The sequence below is a fragment of the Adiantum capillus-veneris genome, chromosome 21 (genome assembly GCF_014529385.1).
Source record: "Adiantum capillus-veneris isolate H3 chromosome 21, ASM1452938v2, whole genome shotgun sequence".
Taxonomy (NCBI): domain Eukaryota; kingdom Viridiplantae; phylum Streptophyta; class Polypodiopsida; order Polypodiales; family Pteridaceae; genus Adiantum; species Adiantum capillus-veneris.
In genome coordinates this window covers 66,754,583-66,779,299 of record NC_140951.1, presented here as the reverse complement: position 1 = coordinate 66,779,299, position 24,717 = coordinate 66,754,583, and the positions used below count along the sequence as shown (strand labels likewise).

Sequence of the window (24,717 nt, the reverse complement as noted above, 5' to 3'; positions counted from 1 at the left end):
ACAATAAAGGATATTGTTACACGGTTTCAAACAGCAAATGGCTGCCATGTGACTCGCCGGTTTGGCTGGGACTGCCATGGACTCCCAGTTGAGTTTGAAATCAACCAAAAGCTTAACATCAAGAGCACCAAGGATGTGCTGAATATGGGAATTGATGTCTACAATGAAGAATGCAGAGCCATTGTGATGAGATATAGTAAAGAGTGGGAGACTGTCGTTACACGTATGGGACGTTAGATTGACTTTGAGAATGACTATAAAACTTTAGATCCCCAGTTTATGGAAAGTGTTTGGGTTTTCAAACAGCTCTTTGATAAAGGGCTTGTGTACCGAGGCTTCAAGGTATGCATTTAGTTATTAATGTCTGCAATCCTTGCCAAGTGGAGAATGAAGAGTGTTTTAAATAATCTGTGGTTGTTTTTAATAGTGTGAGGGGCTAGTTTTGTATGCCTTCTTTTCCCTTACCAATCTCTGCCTCGTTTTTTGTCATATTGCAGCGTGAATTTAGAATAAGTATTATGTTACCAACTCAAGGCCATTCTGCAGACATGTCTTTTGCATTGTTATTAACAATAATATTTAACCGAAGTTTAAGATCAAGTTTATCAAAAGTCCAGGCCTTTATTACCAAATTTTAATAAATCCTTTTTTTTTGTGTATCATGGAACTTTCTGAATTTTATATTTTAATGTAAGCGTTTCTATGTGTGTTGATGCAGGTAATGCCTTTCAGCGTAGGTTGTAACACAGCCCTTTCAAACTTTGAGGCGGGATTAAATTACAAGGTATGATCCTTGCACTCAATGCTGCAAATTCAGGGTCTTGCTCTTGTTTCACTATAAATGGTCACTTCTCCCTGCCTTTTCAGGATGTATCTGATCCTTCGATCATGATCAGTTTTCCATTGCTGGATGATGTAGACGGATCAGCAATGGTAGCTTGGACCACGACACCATGGACTCTACCAAGCAATTTAGCCCTCTGTGTTAATCCGAACTTTACTTATGTTAAGGTCAGCCATGCAAATAATTGGTCGTTATAAATACCGCCTATATTGTTTCTCTTGAATTGTCAGTTCTTCAAGATGATGGCATTGTGTTGAGATTTCCTTACTCTTAGCAACTTTTTTTGAAGTATTTATGTGCATAATGTGTTCCTATAGTCACTGGCAAGCCTTAGAGCTTAGCTTTGCCCGACGTCAACTTTCTCGTCATTCACTTCATGAGCACACACCATGTATTTGGTCCATATGAAATATCTGTATTTGATAGCAGTTATTCACTTGTTTATGCACAATCCCTTGTGGCCTTGGAAGTTCCTGCTTGCTGGTTCGAACTGCAAGTGCTCAATAATTGCTATCATTTTGAAATCCATTGTTCCATTCACGATTTTATGGGCTTCCTATATTGTGCTTCTACTGCTCTTCCAGGTTTCTTCGTGCTGGCAGTGCAAAATGATAAGTATAGTGAGCTGTACATAAGTGCTTCGTACTGCAATATAACACTTTGATACTAATCATATTTCTAATCACTAAATAATGAGATCTATAGTTGTGGCTTTTTGCTTGCTAGGCTCAATGCAAGGTGACTGGGACTATTTACATTGTTGCAGAGAGTCTTCTATCTCAGCTACCTGTTCGAAAAGGCAAAGTGGAGGTGCCAAATGGTGATGTCTCTAAGGTCATGGACACATCTGTCAACCATGACAATCCCAAGTCTTCTGATAAAAATTCTGGTGAAAAGAAGGACTGATTTGGGTAGCTATAAAATTTTGACTCGAATGAGTGGTTCAGAACTAGCTGGAAAAAGGTACACTGCATTAAGTTGAAGTTAGTGGTGTGATTGATCCTTATATTGTATAGCACTAACAAGGCACCGTTTTTTTGCAGGTACCAGCCTCTTTTTTACTATTTTTTGGAACTTTTCAGTGTAGCCTTTAAAGTACTATCAGATGAATATGTCAAAGACGATAGTGGCACGGGCATTGTACACTGTGCACCAGCATTTGGTGAAGACGACTATCGTGTCTGCTTGAATGCGGTCATAATTGCTTCAGTAACCATTTTTTCTTCTATGTTGCTTACTCTGGAAATTTATTGTGTTGTCGGTTAGCTTTGTACCCAAGGCCTGGTGATGTTATTGCTTGAAGTCTGAATCCAGAGGAGTGAGGAGTCGCACCTGCCGTCGTTCTACTTGCTGTCGCTGCCTTGACCTCAGAACTGTCCATCGTTGAGTGTATCAGCGGCATTGCCAACCTGCTGTGGTCTGAGTCTCCGACATATGCGAGCTCAGAGCTGCGTGGCAGCGGTGTCATTGTCCACTGCGTCCGACCTGCGTGAGTTCAGAGGTTATCTGTCCAGGCAGCAGCGATACAAGAAGTTGAGCGGCACTCTTCTGAGATGTGGGCAGGGAAGTGGGGAGGCTGGCCCAAGTTTCTCATGATTTCTACAGGTATCTGTATATTACAGCTCTTAAAATTGTGTTGTTGCTTCATGATCATGAGTTCACGCCTCCTCCTGCGCCTTGCGATTTCTGGTGCTTGGACTCTGGAGCGGTCTACGTGTGTTGCTTCACTCTTGAGTCTTGACAAAGACTAGTTTACGCAATTCTTGGGTCTGCTGTCTTCACACTTGGCGCTTTTTCCACCGATGGGTCACGCCTCTCCATCTCCGCAGAGTGGCTTAGGGGACAGCGTGCAGGCTAGGAGCCTTCTATGTGGGTGCGGATGCTTTGCATCGTCTGTGTGGTAATCGCAAAGAAGAAATGTAGCTTGCACCACGTGGATCGGCTTGGGGTCAGCTTGCTTCTAGTGCTGAGGTGGATGTAGGACCTAACAAACCTGTCGGCACAGCTTTATGCTGATTGAAGAATACATGTGCTTCATACTGGCTTCAAAGCCAACGCATTTTACATCTTATCAAATTTGTGGCCTTCTTAGTTTTACATAGTTTAAAAAATGAAGATTCATAATCAGTGAAATAAATCTGTAGCTCATAGCTAGTTTGCAAGAGCCTACATGTAGAGATCAAGGACTTATAATGAGTTTTAGGCTTTTGCTATCCCATCGAGTTCTCTGTGATTCTTCCTTTCTTCATGTATGGTGGAAGCTTTACTTATGGGCCATATGTGGTTTTATGTTTTACAATTGGCAAGCCTTGTGATGCTTTTCAGAGAGATTGCTATGGAGTAATGGAAAGTGAGTGTGGAAAACTATTGTAAGTGATTGAACATTATGCTCAACAAATAGATTGAACATTATGCTCAACAAATAGATGTGCTCGGTGCTTGATCAATCTGTTTACTTTTCAGGTTCCGGCTTGATAAAACATCTAGTACACTGTATGCAAGGGGCTTGCTCTGACGAGGTCAAGCAAGGTTCAGATGGTATTGGGGATACAACTGCAGTACATACTGTAGGCTTGGAGGGGCTTTTGCATCGATAAGGTCTTTCTCTATGAGGTCTGTTACGTGTTGTTACTGGAAATGGTCGGATGACTTGTTTCTCACTCGGTAAAAGTTTGGATTGAAGACAAGTTTTCTATTGCATTTTGAGGCACGACACACAAGGTACTCATCAACTGTTTGCACAAAGCTAGCTTCAGTGTTGCTGTGTATCAGTATATTACCCTCTGCAACACAATTGTCAATACTAGGTCATTGGTATTTGAGGGTAGCAACCTCATTCGTCCCTTTCTCTTATTTGTACATTTCTTTTTTCTTTGCTTTTTATTCCTGTGTTATCCCCTCTTGAAAAATTGTCGTCAACCTACCTCAATGAACAAATGAGGTGGATTCCTTGTGATTCGGTCTTCTTGGCTTGTTGAATCAATGTTGATAGCAGTTGCAATAGAAAGAAGGTAAGTATTATATATTCTGTGCTTCAGTGACATGAATGCAGGGGAAGGTGGGTGATTGGTCTGGCGGGGTGGTTGGTAGTGGCTACAACAGGAAGTACAAGATTTTACATCCGCTCTCCAGACTGGAGTATTTTCCATGATTTCAACGAATCTATTCTTGTAAATTAGCTCTTGAGTCTCCATCAATGAAGTGATTTAGCATGAGCCTTCGGTGCTAATTGGTGAGAGAGAGAGAGAGTTTCTGCACACTCTCGCAGTAAGGTTTCTTTTGTTTAGTGGGGATGTGGAAGTATTTTTGCACTGTCAAAGATGTAAATGGCATTTTCTTCCAGTGGTAACGTTTCAGGAGGATCTCCACGAACAGGAATGGTGTGACTAGAAAGGCCTCCTTCTTTGAACTCCAGTTCATCTCCAACGACTCCCCGTCCTAAGGCCATACCTACGACGCCTCAAAAACGAGTCTATGAAGTAGTGGCAAAGCCTATGGTTGAGGTCCTTCATTGCCCCTTGCCATTTTCAACCCATTTTGTTCAATAGATAGTGTTATAGACAGGGAAATAGAGTCTTTGGGTGCTCGTTCTTTGTGTCTAAAGATATTTGCTTAGATGTTGGTTTGGCTTGTGATAGTGGCCTGTTTTGCAAGATATTTTGTATGTTATGTTTAAAACTCTATCTGATTGTATATACTTGGCATCCCTCTTCTTTTTGCGTGCAGAGTGTGCTAGAGGGGTATAATGGCACTATCATGGCATATGGTCAAACAGGCACAAGTAAAACTTTCACCCTTGGCAAGCTTGGGGAGGAAGATGCTGCCGACCGCGGAATCATGGTTCGAGCCATGGAGGATATTCTTGCAGATACATCTTCTGAGCAAGGTTCAGTAACAGTCTCTGATCTGCAGGTGACTGCTTTTGGCCTCAGTTTACACTGTACATGTACATGCTTTGTAATCTCCTTAAACCAAAGATACCTTAAATACATTAGTCTTCTTGAATGTTTGTGTTCCTAGAGAAATGCCTTTCACCTGTTAGTTTTGCAACGATGTACTGTGGTGCACAGTTGTGCTTCATTTTGAACTTGTTAGGGTGTATAAAATTAATCAATTAGCTTCAAAATTCAGATGGATGAACTTGAAAAGTTTTTAGGATGGTTTTCTTACTCTGAAAAGGAGGCGCACCTCCCAAGAGCCTAATACTGGTTTATAGTGTACACCTTTTAATGAATCTTTGAGTTGCAAATAATGCTGCACTGTAGGGTGTTGGTGGGGTTTCCCTTGCCTAGATTTTACTTCTCTTTGGGCCACCACTAGTTCCTTTGCCTGCTTGCACATATCCGAGGTCACAACAAGCTTTCCAAGAATTCGTAGTGACATAACTACTTATGTGTGCATTAGTGAGCTGGGCGGAAATGCAGGGCCTCATAGTGTCACCATCACCGAATTCAGTGCAGTTGGTGATGGAGTTACCATTAATACTCATGCATTTACAAATGCCATCTTTTACCTCAACTCTTTTGAGGATAAGGGGGGTGCCCAGCTCTATGTTCCTGCTGGACGATGGCTAACGGGAAGCTTTAAGCTGATTAGTCATCTTACACTGTTTCTGGACAAGGAAGTTGTCATGCTAGGCTCTCAAGTATGCTCTTTTTGCCCCATCCCCTACCTTGTTTTCTCATGTACGCTACTCGCTAGGCACTCCATAGCCCTTAGATGAGACAATCACTACACTTTTCCTTATGGAAACTACATGGGGGATGCATACGGTTATCAGACTTTGGAATATAGTATGATTTAGATCCCCAAGGCATTCTATATGTCGGATACCATACTTGAGGTTGACTATGTTGTAAGGTCAGAGTAATGTGTCCAACTTGCTGAGGCCAACCTGTGCTCAAAAAGGACTTAAAGAGTCTAAAAGATTTTGTACAATCTGAGTTGAGCTCTTGTTTAGCTAATATGGATTGTACCTGATGGGGAACAAAAGAACATGCTTCTTGTGACCTTTAAGTATTATTTGCAGCTTGAAATTGGCCAGCCACTCCCTTGAGAAACTTGCGCTCCTCTTTGGCTATTGTTGAGTCTAAATTTCAATTTGTCGTAGACAGAAAGAATGGTAAATATGTTTGATCATATCTTACACATATTGTACACCAAATAATGTTTGAGTATGAAAGTGTGGTAAATTTACCATACGAGTATGAAAAAAACTATGCACAGGCTAATATTGCTAACATCCCCCCAAGAAAAGGGTGTATTGATTTTTTTTTGGAAAGAGGTCTCTGTACAAAAGAGACTTTGGCGAAATTTTTAGGATTTATATTTCATGTGCAAGCTCAAAATTAAATACTGATGGTGATTTTTTAAAAGTTGCATTTTGCTTAAGCATAGACGTGCATTCATATCACATATAATTGTTTTGTTCAAAAAGATTAATCTTTTAATGGATGTGTTTTGATTTAATGAGAAGTTTTTATGGTTGTTTGAGAGTATGCATTATTTGTTATTTAGAGAACAATCCATTTCATATGTGTGCCTTAAATCCCATGTGGGAAGCTTACTAAGTAGGTGGCTAGTATCATATGTTTTGAGATTGAGATTTGTATCAGTTTACAAGACAAATGCTATTTGTTTTTTGACATTACATTGAAACGATTGGTTTATTTTAATTTTGTATTCATAATATTTGTTGCTTTTCATGGTTTGTTCTCTTAACATCTATTGCAAATGAAAAGACACTACAATGTACACTTCTATTCATTCGCAGTTCAACATGTATTTTTGTAAAAGAATGTGCTTCTAAAATTGTTATGTTACTAGTATACATAAAATAGTGGGTCATTACATTGCGTACGAAATCCGTATGAGGGGGGTTGGCTCATTGCGAGAACATCCGTATCTTGTCCATATGTAGGGGGGTAGGCTAGCAAGTAAGATACTGTATATAGGGGGGTTTCTCTAGTTTTGATGCACGCAGGTGACATCCCCCCATTACTAATAGTGAATCCCCCGGGGTTGGGCTACCACAATTTTCATAGATGGATGGAGCTAGGTAGGTGCCAATAGAGGAGGAACACTTAGATCCAAAACCCAACCTAGATGAGAACTCTGTTTTTGAAATACCTGTTAACGAGTTGGGATAAAACTTTGAATGCGATGAATCCAATGTGCCCATACCAATCACTACCAAGGGATTAACTGTCAAGGGAATCCTTGATGGTGGCACTGGGATCAGCATTGTAACTAAAAATCATTGGGAATCTATCGGAATACCTCACCTTGGGACTACAAACATAGTGGTAAAGATGGCCAATGTGACTATTGTTAAACCTATTGGGATGCTAGAAGATCTCAAGATCAAGGTCTTTGGACACAAAATAAGACATAACTTCATTGTTATGGATTTTTCCAAGCACACTATCATCTTAGATGATCTTAGGATGTCCTTTCATGAGGGAAGCAAAAATGGTGCATGACTGGTCTAAAAACCATGTCTACTTGTAGTTCCAAGACGCTGTCATTCAAGTCGATCTTGTAATTGGTCGGGTACATCCTCTAGGAAATAGATTTATAATTGATCATAGACCTAATACCACAATTCACTCGGCCCCATTGCAGTATTGTTACACGTGTAAAATGGACACAATGTTGGGGAAGATTCTCCTTATATGCATGTTCTACCTGGGACGACTGAGTCTGACAATGTGGATTGGGTCCACCTAGCAGCAACCATAGACACTTCGGAAAATAGGGGCACAACTTGTTGGAACGAGTGCTATGGAGGGTGTAACCTGAGGCAATCCATGGCTTGGAGACGGGTGCAGGTGCAAAGAACGAGAAAGAGAGCGAGAGAGAAGGAGTCGACACAGAGAAATAAAAACGCTTGTGTATATACTTGTATTAACAAAAAGCCTTATATAAAGGAGACTTTGCATGCACACTCTACATAGACTAGACTTTCCTCTGCATGCCATAAGGGGAATTTCCCACGGGCTTAGACCACAGGGCTTGAACCCAACAATCCCCCCCTCAAGCCCGAACTGGACAAGCAACTCATGATACCTCGAGTTTTTGGTATACTCGTCAACCGTGAGTTTTAGGTTTTCTCACAACCAAGGATTTTTGGTTTATCCATAACCTGGTGCTAGATCAGTAACCCCCCCTTGAACAGATAGGGTGTAGGTCAAATATGTAGCTACCAAAAGTGGAGTTTTTGGTTCACTGCCAAACCTTGGGTTTCAGGTGTACCCAGTAACCTCATGAGAAGCGGTAAAAATAGCCTGAGAACTGACAAAAATTGGGAGGTCTTACCATTTATAGATGGCAGTGTCTATATCCCGTACAAAATTTGGCATGACTGACAACAGAGAAACTAAAAAAAGGCTTTTGACTGAAAAATATATGACTGTGTTGACAAATAAACATAAAACTTCTATGACCAGATAAAAATAGTTTGTGAAGTCTTGTACCACAATCTCGAAGCAGATCTTCATCTTCTGCATCTGTTGATGTACCAAAAGCTCGAAGCAAAGTGTTGAAAAAATCATAGGTGGCTTGCTTATCACATGAGCTATGATTTTTGGATAAGCCTTGTTGTTCTTCTTGGGCATCACTTTTATCGGGCACAATTATTATTGTCAAGCCGATGGAAGTGCCACAAGACGCTCTTGAACCGGCTTCTAAATGCTTTCACTTCTTGAGTATTGCTAGCTTTTTGAAATGCTACAAATATTGCCAAAAATGCTCCTTTACTTGTTGCTTTTCGAGATGCTGTATTGTGCAAAGTTTCCCTATTAACAAGCTTAACTGCTGCCTTTTGATATGCTAGGATCATCGATGCCTTGACTTACACAAGACAGCGTTTTAGAAAGCTGTGAAATTGCCAAGCTCAACAAAACTACCTTACAATGCTTTTTGAAAAGCTATGTTGTGTGAACAATTGCCCAACTCTGCCAAGCAGTGTTTGTAGGTACAAATTTCGGTACCCTTTTGAGATGCTCTTCTACGCAGCAAAGGCAACGTTTTGAGAGGCTTGTCTAGTCCCTGCCAATTGGGTGCTCATATAATAGCGTTTTGAGATGCTACCGGATATGCTGCTTGTTGAGATGCTAGCCCGCCGTTTCTGTCTGCCTGGGAACAACGGCCACACCGTGGCCTTTCGAGATGCAAGTGAGATGGATGCCGCCTGCTACACCTAGACGTCACAAAACAGCAGCGTTTTGAGAGGTGGCCTGTCTGCCTGCGAGCGCCAAGCTCTGATACCAGTTGTTGGAACGAGTGCTATGGAGGGTGTAACCTGAGGCAATCCATGGCTTGGAGACGGGTGCAGGTGCAAAGAACGAGAAAGAGAGCGAGAGAGAAGGAGTCGACACAGAGAAATAAAAACTCTTGTGTATATACTTGTATTAACAAAAAGCCTTATATAAAGGAGACTTTGCATGCACACTCTACATAGACTAGACTTTCCTCTGCATGCCATAAGGGGAATTTCCCACGGGCTTAGACCATAGGGCTTGAACCCAACACAACTTGGGTAACTCCTGAGGGGATGAAATGCCACCACTCGTACCTTTAAATATGTTAGGAGCAATGCATATAGCTTTTGATGACCTACCAGATGAAGGCTTGACTAACATTGGAACCAGTAGCGTCTCAAAAGACTATAGCCCACACAATTCGGAGTCAGAATCATCAACTGAAATTGACTTTGAGGACAAAGAATGACTTAAATCTTGGTGCATGTGTGGGCATGAACCATATGGAGCCCATTGATACCCTAGATGACAATCTATCCGGGAGAGGAAAAGACACAAGTAGCGATTCATCTAGTGACTCTTCACTGGAAATCGGCCATTGTAAAAAATTAGACAAAAGGAGAAGAGATATATGAGGCAATGAGATCGAGAAAATGTGCATGCTAGGGGAAATGAAACGGGTGGATACCTTCAAAGTGTCATGTGGTGTAGTCCACAACCCATTGACATTGCACATCTAGAAGCTACAGAGAAACCAAAGTTGAGCCATACTGTAAGGAGACGACAAAATTAAGAGTTAGGAATCAGAAGAGAAATCACAGTCCACAAACCAACAAGACCCCATAGACTTACACCATGCACTTGATCATTTCAAATCCTTCACCACGGAGGAGCATAAGGTTGTGTATACAAAGGCCCAGAGAACACCTATCAATAGAATTAATGGAGTCTATGATGATCCAGTGATACTTAAGGAAATAGAGTTAACAAATCCAGGTGAGGAGTCCAAACCTGTTTTCATTGCCCACGATCTGACAAAGACTGAGGAATATGTAGTTAAGGAGCTTCTCAAGGAATTCAAGGATATATTTGCTTCGACATATCATGATATGAAAGGTGTTCCACCTTCCGTGGTGCAACACACAATTCCCATGAATAGCATGGCTAAACCAATCCAGCAATGACCCTACCCAATGAATCCTAAGTATGCAACAAAGATTGTTCAAGAAGAGATTGAAATGCTTGTCAAATGCGGATTCATATACCCTATTGAGCACTCAAAATGGGTGTCTCTAATAGTTATTGTTCCAAAAAAGAATGGGAAACTCAGAGTGTGCATGGATCTCAAGAAGTTCAATGCCTCCAGTAGGAGGGACCATTACCCCTTGCCATATTCGGAACATATGCTTGAAAGAGTTGCAGAAAGAGTTTCACGGAAGGAAGCTTATAGCTTTTTAGATAGGTACTCCGGCTACAATCAAATCACTATTGCACTAGAGGACCAAGTTAAAACTGCTTTAATAACCAAATTTGGAGTGTTCACATTTTGAGTTATGGCTTTTGGCTTAACCAATGCCCCTGCTACCTTCCAAATATTAATAAACGCTGCTTTTAGGGAATAGTTGAGGGAGTTTAGCAAAGCTTTCTTAGATTATCTTTGTGTTTATTCTTCTTGGAAAGAACATCTATCATGTTTACGAAAAGTATTTGAAAAGTGCAGATTGTACCGCATCTCATTAAACCTTTCAAATGCCAATTTTGGGTTAAACATGGAGTCATTTTAGGGCATATAGTGTCCAAAAATGGGATTTCCCAAGATGAGAGCAAAATTAAAGCCATTTTCAATTTTCCACCACCTAAAAACTATAAAGGAGTTCAAATGTTCATGGGCCATGTTGGTTATTACCGACGGTTCATTTTAAACTTTGCAGAGATAGCTCGCCCATTGTACAAACTTCTTATTGAGTTCCACTAGACTGCAGAGTGTGACCATGCTTATGATATATTAGAAAAAACCTTCACCAGTGCTCCCATTCTACGAGTGCTCAATTGGAATGTAACTTTCCATGTGCATATTGATGCATCAAACTTTGCTATTGGGTGTGTTCTAGCTCAACCAAGAGAACATAAATTAGACTACCCCATTAGCTTTGTAAGTCATCAATTAAATGATGTTGAGAGAAACTACACTACTACAGAGCCAGAAAGTTTATCTATGATTTACGTAGTGAAGAAATTTTGCTCTACTACCATCTTGCCACAAGTTGTTTTCTATGTGGATCATCAAGAATTGTTGTATCTAGTAGATAAACCTTGTTCCATGGGAATAATTACACGATGGTTGTTAATTCTTCTTGAGTTTGATTTTACCATTGTGGTGAGACCCGATAAAAGACATGTCATGGCGGATTATTTGTCTCGCATACCCATTGGTGAAGCCCCTAATGGAATCAATGACAAATTGCTCAACACTTCCTTGTTCCTAGCAGAGACCATGCATGGATGGAGTGACAAGATTGTGAACTTTTTAGTTAACGGTTTTCCACCCAAAGAGCTTCGTAAAGATATTCAATGGTTACTTTAGGTTCTTAATCCAATTTAGCCAGCATTGTGTGCAATGTACTAGTGCTTTCTAGTGGACTTAATCCCTCTTGACCTTTAGTTTAACTATTATAAAGGGAGTTTACTATTATGATGAACCTGGGGATGGTAACAGTGTCAATATGACCCCCCAAAGTTACAAAATTGAAAGGCAATGAAAAACAAATAAACAAAAGAACAAACAAAAGGGCCAAGAATGTAAAATCTTAATTTAGTACTTCACTCACATGTATTGCCTATGGTACTAGAGCCCTATAGGTTTCTAGTGTGGGCACTTTTCCTTGAAAAGCAAAAAGCCCAAGGCATACAAAGAAAAAGCCCAAGCCCAAAGCCCATGTATGAATGGGTCGGACTCTTATAAAAGGTCTATTTTGACCTAAAATCCTCATTCTTTGAGGTGCATGCCCTCTATCTCCTTCTCCTTCATGTGCTCCTCGAGGGGGGGGGGGGGGGGGGGGGGGGGGGGGGGGGGGTGTGTGTGTGTGTGTGTGTGTGTGTGTGTGTGTGTGTGTGTGTGTGTGTGTGTGTGTGTGTGTGTGTGTGTGTGTGTGTGTGTGTGTGTGTGTGTGTGTGTGTGTGTGTGCGCGCGCGCATGCTTGAGAGGCAACGGTGGCTCCTTCTTCTTTGCGGCAAAGGATCCTTCATGACGAAAGCATTGAGTGGTCAGTGACACACCATTTTCCCTTTGAGCTTGCTAGGACTGTCTAGTTGTGTGCTTGCATCCATTCATGGCTTGCACACAATGTTTGGCAAGTTTCTAGCCTCCAACACGTGCAAAAAAGTGCACACATAAAGACCAACCAAAATATCCCAAGCTTGTTTTGCAGATTTCAGTGAACAAATTAAAGGAGTAATGGTGTGCTTCATAGATAATGCAATCAATGCATGAGTCGTGCATCTTTTACATCCCAACGGCTTGTTCTACCATAGGCAAAACAACTCTAACAACAACAATCCTTGCAGCAAGATCTGCAACATCTTCAACATTGCTTGTATCTTACAACCAAGATGTACATAGATGCCCTGCATAATGTTTCAAAGGCCCTTCAACACAAGAACATGTTGCATGATATAAGGCCACATAGGGTGATTGTCCCCATCTAATTTGTCCTCAGCATCAAACATCCTGAACACGTCTGTGATGTTGTCAGCCATGGTAAATGTTGCACCTCATGTGAAAACTTCCCAAAAAGAGAAGAAGGAAAGTGAGAACAACACTTGCTATATAGAACAGACCATAGAAGACTATAAGGGACTTGTTATGCAGAAAACAACACTGACAAATTTTTTGCACAAAATAACAAAATAGCCCGCACAGTTTCGTGAAGCTCCGCTGCCATGATGAAAAAAAAAACACAAAGAAATGCAAGCTAAGCTTCTTTGAAGCCTACACATTTACTGAGCAGTGATCAGGGCTTGATAACAGGCCAAGTTTAATGATTAATGTATGCCAGATGCGGCTTAAAAGGGCCAATAGATGCCTTAATGATGCCAAAAATGAGTGCGCTTGAAGTGAGAAAAAATGGGAGTTTATGATCTCGAACTGCAGTGCTTGAAGTTCTCTACCGGCCTGTCTTTACAGCTCGTCGATTGGAGCTACGGTGAAGAAGTTATGGCAGTTTGAAGTTTGAGTTAATGCAGATCCGTACAGGTTTGGGCAACTGCAGTTAAGGTGGCAGAGATGAAATGAATGCACGGGCCTGAAGTGCTCACATTGTGGAGCACATCGGTCTTTTCAGATCAGTGATTATCGGAGTCTCTTTCGCCAAGATATTAGCCCTTAAAGATTCACCAGGGGGCGGTTCCGTGCCAGTCCAGTCCACTCGGTTGGAGTACCATCTCGGAGTTTTTGTCTCTCGACCGGTGTCTCTCGACCGGATCTTGGAATGCAATGGTCGCGGGGTATACTCAACAAGGTAGGACCAAGAAACTGCCTATTTGGAGCAAATGCAAAGGGAGGAAAACTCTCCGAATGCAATCACTTATACTTGCATATTGAATGCATATGGCACTGTCGAAATAGTAATCCGACCATTAAAATTCTCGATAATATTGTCATGCTTGGCGATGCTTTGGCCAAGATGTATGACATGAGTGGTGCCCAAGTGTGGTTCCCAAAGCCCATAACTTAAATAAATTGGCCGTCCAAAGGCAACTAAAGGGAGCCGGCCTCCCAAAGTCAATTAATCTAATGGCCGCTCGGGCCCAATGTGGCCGCCCAATGGAGGAAGATATACTACTTGGCCTCAGTCGGCATGTATGCTAAATGTGGTGCCCAACAAGGACCAAGGGCCACCCAAATTAAACCCAAGTGACCGCCCAAGAAGGCAAGCCGGCCGCCCATCCAAGGTGATTCACTATGGCCACCCTATGTGTTAATGAAGTGTGAAGCCAAGAGAAGAAGAAAACGGCAAGGCTACAGGCAGCAAAAACAAGAAGAAGGGAGATGAATGGAGGCTCACGCCGGGCTGCAGAAGGCTCGGACGAGCTCGCAGCAGTAACGAAAACTTCTTAGGAGCTCCTCTCGTAGCAATTCGGTCCCAGCTACAGTGGATTTGGTGCAGGTCGGGATCTGGGCTGCCACGTCAGTAGGGGGTTTTTACGCCTCCCTAGCAACGACGGCGCCGTCGTTGCTAAGGGAGGGGGCAAGCTATTAATAGCCTTGGGCTTTTTGCATGAAGGGATTCGAGGAGGGAATTGCGAGCTAGGTTGGAGAGCTCAGGGGGGGGCAAGAGACCTGGAGAAGCGAGGAAGGAAAGGAAGCGAACCTCCCTCTCTCTCGCTCCAATCCTTGGATACTAGCAAACAAGAAAAGCCGCTCTCTCTCTCGGCCATGATCACGAGAGGGCAGGATCTTGAGAAGCAAGGAGGAGAAAACAAGAAGGTCATTGCATGCGAGAAGAGCTTGAGGCAAGCAAGGAGAGAAGGCTTGAGGTCGAAGTAGCAAGGGCCAAAGCAGAAGCAAGTGAATTCGGGAGTAAGCAAGCAAATCTTTCTCTCTCGGCTTGCACAAGGAGAATCTCTCTCTCGATTTTGAGGGCATGAAAGAAGCAAGGCTTGACCAAGGCAAAGCTCTCTCAAACTCTCTTTTGATCTCGTTCTCGAAGCTAAGTAAAGGAGAGCTTGGACGACTATAAACCCCTAAGCTATCGGGGCGAGTTTGGCAGATCCCCTAAGGGAAAGTGAAGGAGTAAAAGTGAGGAATCTGTGAAGGAGGTGAAGACCGAGAAAGACGAGGGGATGTTGAAAGATCTCTCTCAATTAAGCATAAAAAGTACGACAGAGGCGATCAGAGGATGCTACATAGAGATAGCTTGCAGAGAATTTGGCAATAATTGAAGCATAAAGATTGAGGCAATGAACAGAATTAGGTAAATGAGGCAGATAAAGAGACAAAAGGGAATCTCATCACCGAAAACATTTTGAAGGTTGATTAAGCATTTTGTTAAGTCCGGTGTCGTTAACGGCCCGATTAATCCTGTAAACGAGAGCTTAAACTCCTAGTTAGCAGATGATCCAAGTGACGGTGCTGTTAACAGCCCGCCTTGGCTAAGAGTTAAGTTGTACTCAAAGCTTTAATCAATTAATTGAAGGGTACGGTGATTTCTAGATTCAATTGCATCTGTTTTTCTTGTTCTCTCTCTTTCACACCTCCCACAGCCAGAGGCCCGGTGCCTGCCCCCAGCTCACATAGCGAACACATATCCCCCGACATCTTTGGTGAACCCGACACGAAACGAGCTAGGGTGGGAGGTAAAGATGGAGATGCCAGAACAGTTAAAGCAGTTTATTGAAGATTTCAGTGCCAATGGATTTGATAAAAATCTGGCAGTTACAGATTTTCCAAAAATGATGGAATTGGTTCAGGGGTATCTATAGGAAGCAAAAGCCATGCAAATAAAAAAGCAGATTGATGATGCTATAGAGCTAGCACTTGATGCTATATGTGAGCGGTGTTATGTTTTTCAGGGATATGATCCAGAAGGTTTTATTGCATGTTACGAAGCTGAGATGAAGAGCCGAAATGTTCCAGAAGATCGGATGATCGCAGCTTTTGAGGAGGTTGTAAACTCTGATTTTAAAAAGCAGGTTCAAGAACTGGCAAAAGAATATCCCACACGGTGGGAGTATTTTGCAAAGGAATTTATTTACGAAAGCTCAAGGATTCCAGATCCGGAAATAAAGGAGATTACTAAACGAAGTAAGGTTGTCTTCAGTAAAGGTAAAGGGGATCAGATGCAGATCCTCAACTATGATGAATTCTGGGAGCATATTTCTACAAGAAGTAAACACAAAGAAAATGCTAAGCTAGAAGTTGTTATCGATGCATGTCTTCTGGAAGACGAGACCTTATTGCATGCAGATGATGATTTCATAGTAGATATTGTTTATACTCGATTGGGATTGTCTTCTTTATTCCAAAGCAGATATGACTCTATGGATGCTAAGCATGCAGTCATATCCTCTCAAAGTGACATAAATGAGGAAGCAGGTTTCTCAGAGCGAGTACATGGTTTGCATACAAGCATAGTTGCTAGCAGTGATCAAGAAACATGTTTGTCAAAGTCAATATGTCATGTGGATGCCCATTTGGAGTGCTCTTTGGGCGTAGAACATGAAGAGAATGCTTATGCAGCATTACATGCAAAAACAATTGTTTTGGATGATGCTATACAAGAGGGTTTCATGTCTATGGCTGCATTTCAGGACACTGGTGATGATGCAGACGTATTTGATGCTGATCCATATGTATTTGATGTAAACCCAAACAAAGATTATGATTATGGAGATGCATATTTAGAGGGGGTGCATGATGATGATCAGTCTATGACTGCTACATGTGACACGGTTTGCTATGATGATGCTATGGAAAAAGAAATTGATGCTATCTTTGTAATGCATACTGAGACTTGTGCTATTGAAGTGGAAAGATATATGAATGGGAGAGTGAAGCTGCCAGAACAATTTGTGCCTATGTATGAAACAAGCGATGAGGTTTCCTGTGATGATACTCAGAAACTAGGTGATTCTTCCAAAGAGGAACATATGGAGTTTATGGATCTTCTTGATGATGCGTTAGAGGAATTTCGAGTTCCTTGTGACAAGAGTAGTGAAGAACATCCTGCAACATATGATGAAGAGCTTATGTCTCTTTTGGATGAGGCTCTAGAGGAGTTTGTGCCTACTAGAGAAGGTAGCCATGCAGCATTTGTGTTATCAAATGAAGTGATGGCATTCAATGACTCACAAATGCAGATTGATATTTTGGAAACCATAGTGATTGAATTCATTTTTCCTCTAGGTTCTGCTATGATGGGAATTTTGGGACTTTTTGTTGCTATGCTATGAGAAAGTTTGTGGAGATGCAATATACTTGAAATATGATCTTCCACTACCTTATGACCCAGGAGGTTATCATGCCAGCTATGATTGTCGTCAGTTACTTTATATGCCATATGATCCAGGCGGTTTGTATGAAGATTTGTGGGTTAATTTATGTTTATGCTTTATTGATTGGAAATTCTTGTATTTTCCCTATGATCCTGGAGGATGGTACAAAAGATTTAAAGGAATGCTCACAGTGGGACATATGATTAGTTTCCCATTTGATCATGGGGGACTACTAAAGTCCAAAGTTGCTGATTTGAAGAGTACCATTTATCTATTGTAGCAGGTTGCATGGTACAAGATTTTGTTTTCTAGATTATGCCGAATCAGAATAGTTTTTGTTATGCGGTCAATAAGCTTACATGGTTTTCTTCCAGCTGACTTCTTTGGACAATTGATGAAGTATCTTCACATTTTTTTGAGTTGGTTCTGCTAACAGAACTTGAAGTAAACGACTTCACAGCCATTCCGTGTGCATACAGAGTAAGTATGTGCATCATTAACTGGAGCACTTGAGTCTGGCGGGGTTCACTAAAAATGTTATTCACAATTGAATGCTTTGAAGATACGACAGATGTGGTTCAGAGATTTTTTGATGGACAGCTACCTAATGATTAAGCTAGAACATTGATGATAGGGTATAAGCCTTATTTCATTTTTCATATGTTTACCAGTTACGTGAGTCTGATGATGGGTACGGAGCTTAAGGTACCTGTAGCAGATGCATATTGAAGTGCTGTTGACACAGACCGGAGGTTGTGTAGGTTCAGAGGGGGTGGATGTCGTGCAGCTCCGCTGCCATGATGAGAAAAAGAGCAGAGAAATGCAAGCTAAGCTTCTTTGAAGCCTACACATTTACTGAGTAGTGATCAGGGCTTGCTAAAAGGCAAAGTTTAATGATTAATGTATGCCAGATGCGGCTTAAAAGGGCCAACAGATGCCTTAATGATGCCAAAAATGAGTGTGCTTGAAGTGAGCACAAATGGGAGTTTATGATCTCGAACTGCAGTGCTTGAAGTGCTCTACCGGCCTGTCTTTACGGCTCATCGATTGGAGCTACGGTGAAGAAGTTATGGCAGTTTGAAGTTTGAGTTAATGCATATCCGTACTGGATTGGGCAACTACAGTTGAGGTGACAGAGATGAAATGAATGCATGGGCCTGAAGTGCTCACTTTGTGAAGCACGTCGGTCTTTTCAGATCAGTGATCGGAGTCTCGGTCGCCAAGATATTAGCCGTAAAAGATTCACCAGGGGCCGGTTCCGTGCCAGTCCAGTCCACTCGGTTGGAGTACCATCTCGGAGTTTTTGGCTCTCGACCGGTGTCTCTCGACCGGATCTTGGAATGCAATGGTCGCGGGGTATACTCAACAAGGTAGGACCAAGAAACTGCCTATTTGGAGCAAATGCAAAGAGAGGAAAACTCTTCGAATGCAATCACTTATACTTGCATATTGAAGGCATATGGCACTGTCGACATAGTAATCCGGCCATTAAAATTCTCGATAATATTGTCATGCTTGGCGATGCTTTGGCCAAGATGTATGAAATGAGTGGTGCCCAAGTGTGGTTCCCAAAGCCCATAACTCAAATAAATTGGCCGTCCAAAGGCAACTAAAGGAAGCCGGTCGCCCAAAGTCAATTAATCTAATGGCCGCTCGGGCGCAATGTGGCCGCCCAATGGAGGAAGATATACTGCTTGGCAATACCTCAGTCGGCATGTATGCTAAATGTGGTGCCCAACAAGGACCAAGGGCCACCCAAATTAAACCCAAGTGGCCGCCTAAGAATGCAAGCCGGCCGCCCGTCCAAGGTGATTCACTATGGCCACCCTATGTTTTAATGAAGTGTGAAGCCAAGAGAAGAAGAAAACGGCGAGGCTGTAGGCAGCAACAACAGGAAGAAGGGAGATGAATGGAGGCTCGCGGCGGGCTGCAGAAGGCTCGGACGAGCTCGCAGCAGTAACGAAAACTTGTTAGGAGCTCCTCTCGCAGCAATTCGGTCCCAGCTACAGTGGATTTGGCGCAGGTCGGGATCTGGGCTGCCATGTCAGCAGGGGGGGTTTTACGCCTCCCTAGCAACGACGGTGCCGTCGTTGCTAAGGGAGGGGGCAAGCTATTAATACCCTTGGGCTTTTTGCATGAAGGGATTCCAGGAGGGAAGTGCGAGCTAGGTTGGAGACCTCGGGGGGGGCAAGAGACCTGGAGAAGCGAGGAAGGAAAGGAAGCAAACCTCCCTCTCTCTCGCTCTTATCCTTGGCTACTAGCAAACAAGAAAATCCGCTCTCTCTCTCTGCCATGATCACGAGAGGGCATGCAGGATCTTGAGAAGCGAGGAGGAGAAAACAAGAAGGTCATTGCATGCGAGAAGAGCTTGAGGCAAGCAAGGAGAGAAGGCTTGAGATCGAAGTAGCAAGGGCCAAAGCAGAAGCAAGCGAATTCGGGAGTAAGCAAGCAAATCTTTCTCTCTCGGCTTGCACAAGGAGAATCTCTCTCTCGATTTTGAGGGCATGAAAGAAGCAAGGCTTGACCAAGGCAAAGTTCTCTCAAACTCTCTTTTGATCTCGTTCTCGAAGCTAAGTAAAGGAGAGCTTGGACGACTATAAACCCCTAAGCTATCGAGGCGAGTTTGGCAGATCCCCTAAGGGAAAGTGAAGGAGTAAAACTGAGGAATATGTGAAGGAGGTGAAGACCGAGAAAGACGGGGGGATGTTGAAAGATCTCTCTCAATCTTTCTCTCAATTAAGCATAAAAAGTACGACAGAGGCGATCAGAGGATGCTACATAGAGATAGCTTGCAGAGAATTTGGCAATAATTGAAGCATAAAGATTGAGGCAATGAGCAGAATTAGGTAAATGAGGCAGATAAAGCGACAGAAGGGAATCTCATCATCGAAAACATTTTGAAGGTTGATTAAGCATTTTGTTAAAGTCCGGGGTCGTTAGCGGCCCGGTTAATCCTGTAAACGGGAGCTTAAACTCCTAGTTAGCAGATGATCCAAGTGACGGTGTTGTTAACAGCCCGCCTTGGCTAAGAGTTAAGTTGTACTCAAAGCTGTAATCAATTAATTGAAGGGTACGGTGATTTCCAAATTCAATTGCATCTGTTTTTCTTGTTCTCTCTCTTTCACACCTCCCACAGCCAGAGGCCCGGTGCCTGCCCGGCTCACGTAGTGAACACATATCCCCCGACAACAGTACTGCCTATAGTGGAAACAAAGGCCGAAATGAGCCCGAATCAAAAATCTAAGCAAACTATGCTCTTCGAGCTTACTCAAAAATTTTGTCAACCTACGAACGCTCGCCAAAGCTCATTGAAATTGGAGAAAGTGAGCAGGTGTGTGCTCGAGTTGTTGGCAACCAAGCCCGGGAGGACGCAACCTGTTCTAATACCAATTGTTAAAATTAGGGTTGCAGGAAAACACGGAAGTTGCCTGTAAAGATGAAAAGGCCTACTTTGAAAGATATCATGGCATCAACAAAGCCTTTTACCATCACAAATGAGACATGAAGCCGACTAAAGTGTGGATGGACGGAGCCACACTAGAAGCATAAGGCTATATCAAGGGACATTCAAAGATCCACAAGGCAATACGGTGGACGTGCGAATGATTCCAAGAGAGCTCATTGAGTATGCCAACAAAGAGGGAGTCCTCAACCGCCTAGAAAGAGTGGGCCTACATGGATTTTTCACATTAGTGCCAGTTGGTATTGAATTCCAAAGAATTTATGAGTTGACAACCACAATCAAGAAAGACGGCACGACAATCCTCACCACACTTGAAGAGGAAAGCAAAAAAGTTTCCATTACACCACAGATCATGGCCAATGCTTTGTGACTCCACAATGATGGTAGCTCTAGCCAAGAAAGAAGAGATGAAGTAAAGGTATATCTCAATTCTGCTGGATGAAATTGTTGCATCTGGCATTTTATGTCGTGGGCAGTATAATTTCACTTTGTATGATAAGTGTGGGTAAAATTTTGCAAATGCAATTGTGGACTCTAAGGCTATTTCAGATGAAAAACTTTGGGATGCACGTTTTGGACTTCTGAATTTTGCCAGCTTGTTGCGTTTGCAGAAATTTGATATGGTTTCTTCTTTGCCACCTCTTGAAGCACCTGTCAAACATGTTTGTGAAGGTTGTATTTTGGGTAAGATGCAGCATTCTAAGTTTCCAAAGGATAGTTCAATTAGGGCCACATGCATGTTGTAGCTTGTGCATAAGGATGTTTGTGGGCCCATGCAAACTCCGTCCTTGGGCAATTACCTTTACTTTGTGACTTTTATTGATGATTACTCTAGGCATGCATGGGTGTAACCGCTTAAGGAAAAATCCAAAGTGTTTATGTGCTTCAAACAATTTTTGGCTATGGATGAAAATGTCTCGAAATGTACTATGGGCACCCTCCATTTCGATCAAGGGGTGGAGTATATGTCTCATGCATTTAATGCATTTTTGACTACTCGTGGGATAAAACACCAATGTATAGTGCCTTATACTCCTTAGCAAAATGGTGTTGTTGACAGGAAAAAATAGGTCACTTCAAAAATGGCATGATGTATGGTCAAAATTCAAGGTTTTCCACATTCTTTTTGGCTTGAGGCCATCATGTGTGCCACTTATGTACTTAACAGGTGTCCTACAAAAGCTTTGCAGTCTACAACTCTATATGAAGCATGGAATTATAGAAAACCTTCTATTGAGCACATGCGTGTTTTTGGTTGTTTGGCATATGCTTTGGTGCCACACAAAAAAGCGCAAAAAAATCGATGATAAGGCTGTCAAATGTATTTTTGTTGATTACAATGCTAAAAGCAAAGGTTACGAGTTTTATCATCCGCAAACAAAGCGTATTCTGGTTTCACAAGATGTTGTGTTTGTGGAAAATTTTGTTTAGCCCTTGTTGTCATGTACTAGAGATGGTAATGTAAGCTCACAGGACATTTATGACACTTTGTTGCCTCTTTTTAGTGGTGGATGTCGGAATGTAAATTCCGATGAGGCAAATGTACATCCTATGCAGGTTTCTAAAATGTTATAGATTAGCCTATTACTCATGTAGATGTACATGATATACTTAATGAGGAAAGGGTTGAGGATGAGTAGGCTAGAGGTATGCCAAAATGGCTGGTGCATACTTTGCATGACAGTAAATTGGATGTACCTTTGTCTAGTCGTACTCGTTCAGGTTCTCACCATGCATCTTATGCATCAGATTGTTATGCTTTGGTTGTGTCTAACGTACATGATGTTGAGGAACCTCTATCTTTTGATTAAGCACAAAATTCAAAAAGTTGGATGGCTGCCATGCAATCAAAATATGGTGCACTTATAGAAAATGATACATGGACTTTATGTGATTTTCCTCCTGGCAAAAAGGCCATTGGTACAAAGTGGGTTTACAAGTTGAAACGCAAGCCGGATGGTGAGATTGATCGCCATAAGGCTTGACTTTGTTGCAAAAGGTTATGCACATCAAAAAGGCATAGATTATGAAGATACTTTTGCTCCCACTTGTCGTATGGATACTACGCGTTTTCTATGTGCATTGGAAGCTCATTTTTGTTGGGATGTACATCAATCTGACATTGTTACTACTTTCTTAAATGGTGACATATTTGAGGAAGTTTATGTAACACAGCCTTGTGGTTTTGTCAAGAAAGGACAAGAGGATAAAGTGTGCAAATGTAAGAAAGCTTTGTATGGGTTGAAGCAATCTCCTCGTGCTTGGTATGAGAAGGCTGACACTCATTTGGTCATACGAGGTTTTTGTAGTAGCCCAATAGAAACCACATTGTATGTAAAGTGTGAGGGTGATGTACTTCTTATCATTAGGAGAAATATGAACCTTGTATGAGCCTTGTAAGGAATCCTAATTTTTAGGGATTAAGGCTAATGTTGTGTGGGGTTTAGAGGTCAAGGGCATTGAAGAAGGTAGTTTTGAGTAGGCTTTTCTAATTTTTTTTAGACAAATGTAGGATGTGGACCTAAAGGGTTACTTTCTCTCTCTAGCTTTTTTTAAAGTGAAGGAACCATAGGGGTGTGTCCACATCAGCAAAAACGTGGATCACTAAGAGTCAAAATTTGACTTTTTTTTTAAAAAAATCATTTTCACTTTTTTTTTACTTAAAACTCCCTCCCAACATATATACATATCCAAAAACCACAAGCTTAGAAAGTCCATTTTTTCAAAATCCTTTTCTCCCAAAAAGTAATAAACATTTTGTTCTCTCCTCCTCCTCCCTCCTCCCTCCTCTCTCCCTCTCCCTCTTCTCTCCCTCCCTGCCCCTACCTTCCTCCTCCTCCCCAATCTCTCCCTCCCCCCCCTCCCTCCTTCTCTCCTCCCATCTTCCTCAACCTCTCTACCCTTCCCCCTCTATCTTTTCATCATTTGCTTCCTCACACAACAACTTCCATGGTGCTCACGGACATCACAAATGGTTTGCTTCCACCACCACGTACTCCGCACACCAAAAGCATAAATATTCGCTTACACGGCATTTGCACCAAAGACCGTTAGTGAGGGTGATCAAAGGTCATCACACAGGAACGTCACACCGCTTGTGAGAACAATGTTGACATTTGGGTGGATGGCCATTTGTACCCTTACGATCCTATAAGCCGCTTCCATCCACCGTTTAATAGCCTTTCCACATTTCTTCAATTTCTTGGGAGGGGAGAAGCAGGCTTGTTAGGCTATTGCAAGCGGTTGTGTATGGGTGCAGGTGCTTCTTTGCATATGTGGATGCACGAATGTCAAGCTCTTCACCTAAAGACGATGGCATTACAAGAGAGTGTTGCCTCTTCGGAGAGGGTGGTTAAAACTCTTGAACAACAAATGCAAGAAAAGGAGTCCAAAATCCAGAAGCTTACCAACACCATCACATACTTGAAAGAAACACCCCTTGGTGCAAGGGAATGCAAACGCACGTATTCATCCATTGAAACTCTTGCACATTCGGGAGGAGCACACAAACGATGAGTTACAGCCACAAGGTGATTTGGTCTTTACTTGCATGATGCATTCTTACTTCACACTATTTTCTAACATTTATGTTTATTTGTTGCTAGAAACTTCATCCAGGAGGCATGCGGTGGAACAAACCAAGATGATCGAGTCAACCTTCTCACTAGTTGTCTCAATACCCAGGATGTGATTTCTATCTAGTATCTTGCAATCACCTGGAGGTAAGCACATTAAGGATGTAGTCACCGAGGACCTTGTGCGTAAATTAAGAAATGTGGTTAGTGATGATGACGTGCAACAAGCTTGTGATGAGGCTGGAATCAGCACCAAAGCCTATCAGGCTATTTTCCAACTCCTAAAGGATGCTCTCAAAGAACATGGCATTGTGGAAAACCTATTTTCCGTTCCTCACAAAGTCAAGCTCGCAAAGAAGTCCATAAACGAAGATGTGTTCTCCCGCATTGGGACATACCTACACATTGAGGACACAATGCCAACTTCCCTTTATGCTTAGTGCGCAACAAAGACAAGGGGAAAAGGTAAGAAACAATCCATAAAACCTTCGGAGAAGGGCTTTCCTTACACAATGTGGAACAATATTTTCATGGATCTTAGAAGGCTTCAAGAATCCATGCTTAGATTTTATGAGTTACCTG

General features: G+C 42.2%; 1 protein-coding gene and 1 pseudogene across 1 annotated transcript; both read left to right on the top strand.

The window, feature by feature from the left end:
- The first annotated feature begins 1,763 nt into the window (after positions 1-1,763).
- On the top strand, positions 1,764-5,735 carry LOC147431097 (uncharacterized). The gene is made up of 8 exons (XM_086493744.1): positions 1,764-1,807; positions 1,888-2,053; positions 2,359-2,449; positions 3,308-3,411; positions 3,897-3,982; positions 4,260-4,347; positions 4,571-4,784; positions 5,110-5,735. The coding sequence occupies exons 1-8, from the start codon at positions 1,779-1,781 to the stop codon at positions 5,565-5,567; spliced, it is 1,236 nt and encodes a 411-aa protein (XP_086349870.1). The 5' UTR covers positions 1,764-1,778; the 3' UTR covers positions 5,568-5,735.
- Positions 5,736-16,143: 10,408 nt separating this feature from the next.
- On the top strand, positions 16,144-17,377 carry LOC147431096 (uncharacterized; annotated as a pseudogene).
- Positions 17,378-24,717: the final 7,340 nt, after the last annotated feature.